Below are 3,747 nucleotides of genomic sequence, written 5' to 3' on the forward strand. Positions count from 1 at the left end.
CCTTAACGAGCCTACCAGGCACCAATTGCTTCCCATTCGGGGCCGCGTATTACCAGACTTGTTTTACCCTTGCACCGCTCTGCTGAAGACGGCGAGAAAGACCCGTCCCTGCCAGTGCGGGCGCTTTTCCCGCTCCGAGCGGCACCGCTCCCCCGCGGCGGCCCCGGGCTGTGCCGGACCCGGCCCTCCCGCCCCGCGAACCCGGGGGCTCCGGGGGCTCCGCGGGCCCCGCCCGGCCCCGCCGCGCAGCCGCAGCCGCCCCGCCCGCACGTGCCGCCACACCTGCGCCGCCCGCGCGCCCCCCCTCCCTCGCCGCCCGCCAGCCAATGAGCGGGAGGGGACTCTGGCCGACGGCCAATGGGAGCGCGGCGACCGCCCACCCCCCCCCTCCCGCCACCGCCCCCTATTTGAGGCGCGCCGCGCGGCCCGGCGCTCGCAGAGGCGGCGGGAGCGGAGCGGGCCGGGCCGGGCTCTGCCGGGCCGTGCTCAGCCGCGGTCCGGGGGCGCGGACGGGCGCCCAGCGCAGCCGCGCACCGCACCGCACCGCGCTCGGGGGAGCGGGCGCTCCCGGGCGGCTGCACCCCCATGGAGGCTTTTCCCGGCGGCAAGCTGGAGCAGCACCGGCACCTCCCGCCCGTGGAGTGCCTGCCGGGCGGCTGCTACGGCGGCCGGAGTCACAGCGCCTGCGGGAACGTCTTCAACTCCTGGAACGACTACCTGGGGCTGGCCACGCTCATCACCAAGGCCGTGCGCCCCGGCAAGGGCTTCGGCGCCGAGCCCCCCTCGGTGGTAGTGGCGGCGGCCGTGCCGCCGGCCGAGGAGGAGGAGGAGGAAGAGGAGGAGGAGGAGGAGGAGGCGGCGGGGCCGTACTTCGAGGGCGCGCTGGACTTGCACGACCTGGACCTGTGCGGGCATCACCACCACCATCACCACCACCACCACGGCGAGGCCCTGCTGGAGGAGCGCTTCGCCGACTTCAGCCCCTTCCCCGGGCGCGGCGGCCCCGCCGCCGTGGTCTTCGATTGCTCGGGGGAGCACCCGGGCCGGGAGGGCTCGCCCCACGCCTGGGGCGGCGTGGTGGTGGCGGGGCGGCTGCCGGCCCACCCGCGGGCCGCCTCCCGCCTGCTCAAGCCCGAGCTGCAGGTCTGCGTCTTCTGCCGGAACAACAAGGAGGCCGTGGCCCTCTACACCACCCACATCCTCAAGGGACCCGACGGCCGCGTCCTCTGCCCGGTGCTGCGGCGCTACACCTGCCCCCTCTGCGGCGCCAGCGGCGACAATGCCCACACCATCAAGTACTGCCCCCTCTCCAAAATGCAGGCGGCCAAACAGCTCAAACACGCCCGGACCGCCCTGGGGAAGAAGGGCCGTTAGGCGCCGGGGCCCCGGGGGCGGCCCTGCCCTCCCCCCCCCCGTTCCCGCGGGGCTTTGTCCTTCGAGCGGATGGCGGGTTTGCTCCTTCACACGTTAATATATTGAAGGCGGAGGCTGGCGGCGCCGGGCCGGTGTCGTGCCGCCGATGGCGTCCGGTGCGCGCTGGCCCGCGCCGAGCCCGGCGCCGGGCCGCGGGAGTTGCGCCGCTGCGATGCACTGTATTTGTTTATTGTAAGAAAAACAAAAATATATATATGTGATTTTTACGTATGGAAACGGGTTTACGGCGAGCTCTAACTGGGAGAGGGGGGGGTTAAAGCGCGGGGCCGGGGGCCCGGCGGGGTCCCCGGGGCAGCGCCGTTCTCTGCCGCCGGCCGGGCCCGGCTCCGCCCCCGCCCCGGGGGCCATCGGCGGCGGCCGCGTCCCCGGGCGCTCCGCTCCGCGCCGTCGCGGGGTCCGGCCGGGTCGTTCAGCCCGGTGCTGCCCCGCGGGGGCCGGGCGGGAGAGCTGTGGGCCGGCCTGATGATAGCAGGGTGTTTAATTCGGGTACAACGCTCCGCGCTTCAGGTCGTAAACATCCGAGCGATTTCCTTTGCCGATCTTAAAACCGGGGAGCAAATCGTGGATCGAACCCGCGCTCGGGTACTCTCTCGGTCATTAACGCCTCCTCCCCGAAATCGCAGCATCCTGCCTGGCACGATGGGAGAGCGGTGCCCCACGGTCACCCGTGATCCCTTCCGCTAGTGAGCGTGGACGGTGCCGGTCTCGCAGGTCCCCGCGTCCAATACACGGCTGTAGGGAAGGTCTGAGAGGAGAAAGCATCAACGCGCTTCTTAGAAAACATAATGACTCTGGGCCGAGGTGCAAAGTGAGCCCTTTCGGCTGAAGGAAAGGCAGCAAACATGGCGGAGAATGAGCTTTGATGCAGCTTGTGTTTGTGGTGGAGAATGGGGAGGTGGTGGGAAGCCTTTGGAGAGGAGAGACCTGGACAAAGCAGAAAGCTGTGACTGTAGCAGAACGGTGGAAGGGGAGGTGACATCTTTACAAGAGTTGAGGGAATGTGGCTGTAACTCACTGCAAGGTGGGAGGGATCTACCTGTGTGGTTAACAAATACCCTTAACGCTACATAGACTATAGAAAATGTAAGGTTGATGCTGAAGACCTGGACCCTAGGTGATGGCAGTTCCTTGATACCGAATATCAGACAGGGCTAAGTTGCTTCTAACCCTCAAGAGATCAGAAATCTCTTTTACTGTGACTCAGAGGCAGGACAAGGAGCAGCAGCAGGTTTGCAGTTTGCTTAGGAGCCCTCTGGAGCCAAAGGGCAGGTCCCCAAGGTCTCCGTGCAGAGAGGGTTATGCTGTAGATGGCTTTACCGACACCCGGGACGTGGCGGGGTGCTCGGCCCATGAGGGTGGCCCTGCCAAAAGCAGAGAGGTGAGGAGGAACTGCTGGGGCATCACCAGGAGTATGAGAAAGGAGATGGGTCCTGGTAGAAAAAAGGGAGCTGGGAGAGTGAGGGGTGACACAGGTTTGCATGGATTCCTTTTGATAAGCAGCTCAATGGGGTGGGAGATGGGGACAGGAGAGGGGGAGAGCAGGACAGTCGAGAAGGGAGTCAAAATGTGTGCAGGGTGGGCTGGGGAGGAGGACCTGGGTTCGTTATTTATCGCTGCTGTTGACTGACAGCTGCAGCAATTAGGAGGGAGAAACTGATTTTGTGTGGAAGTGTTCTCTTAAATCTTCATCAAATGCTTCATCAAATGCCTCTGAAGATGGTGTCGGGTCTAATTACCAAGTGCAATGGGGCTTGCATCAAGTAACACTTCACAGTGGCTGCGGCTAACCTTGTGGCAGCTACCCTTCCCTCTTGCTAAGTATCGTATTGCTCTCACTCTGTGGGGCTTGCACCACGGATGTGTTTGGTTTTGTGATGCCGGGTCCACAGAAGTTGAATCTGTATCCAGCACATGTTAGAATCAAGCTGAAGCGTGATGCTCTGGGAAGAGTTTTTCTTCTGTACTTTTGTTACCTCCTTGTGGGAAGTTTGAAGATCAGCACGTACATTTTAATGCAGTTGACTGTTACTGGACACAAAAGCAAGAAAGATCTAAGGCAACCTTTCTCGGGTGTTTTCTGAGGGGTCATTCTGGCAGGGCTGGATGCGGGGTGCTCCTCGCAGCGTCTGCAGTGTACCCACGCCTCCTCTCTGGTCTGTACATCGAGCTACTGTGTAGCCACAGCCCAGCTGCAACATCAGAGGGTCCCCTGCCTTGGATGGTACTGGCCTTTTGCGGTGCCTCTTTCTTCCCTCTGCCTGTGTAGGAGGAAAGCTGTTGTATCAGTGGCTGCTGCTGCTGCCTGTCGCTCCC

General features: G+C 63.8%; 1 protein-coding gene across 1 annotated transcript; it reads left to right on the forward strand.

Annotated features, from left to right (window-relative positions):
• The first annotated feature begins 409 nt into the window (after positions 1 to 409).
• On the forward strand, positions 410 to 1,644 carry NANOS1 (nanos C2HC-type zinc finger 1). Its single transcript, XM_072870521.1, has one exon. The coding sequence runs from the start codon at positions 586 to 588 to the stop codon at positions 1,372 to 1,374; it is 789 nt and encodes a 262-aa protein (XP_072726622.1). The 5' UTR covers positions 410 to 585; the 3' UTR covers positions 1,375 to 1,644.
• Positions 1,645 to 3,747: the final 2,103 nt, after the last annotated feature.

This window comes from Ciconia boyciana, chromosome 8 (assembly GCF_034638445.1).
Source record: "Ciconia boyciana chromosome 8, ASM3463844v1, whole genome shotgun sequence".
Taxonomy (NCBI): domain Eukaryota; kingdom Metazoa; phylum Chordata; class Aves; order Ciconiiformes; family Ciconiidae; genus Ciconia; species Ciconia boyciana.

Coding starts and splice junctions, on each gene's coding strand:
- NANOS1 (XM_072870521.1), top strand. CDS start 586: ATGGAGGCTTTTCCCGGCGGCAAGCTGGAGCAGCACCGGCACCTCCCG.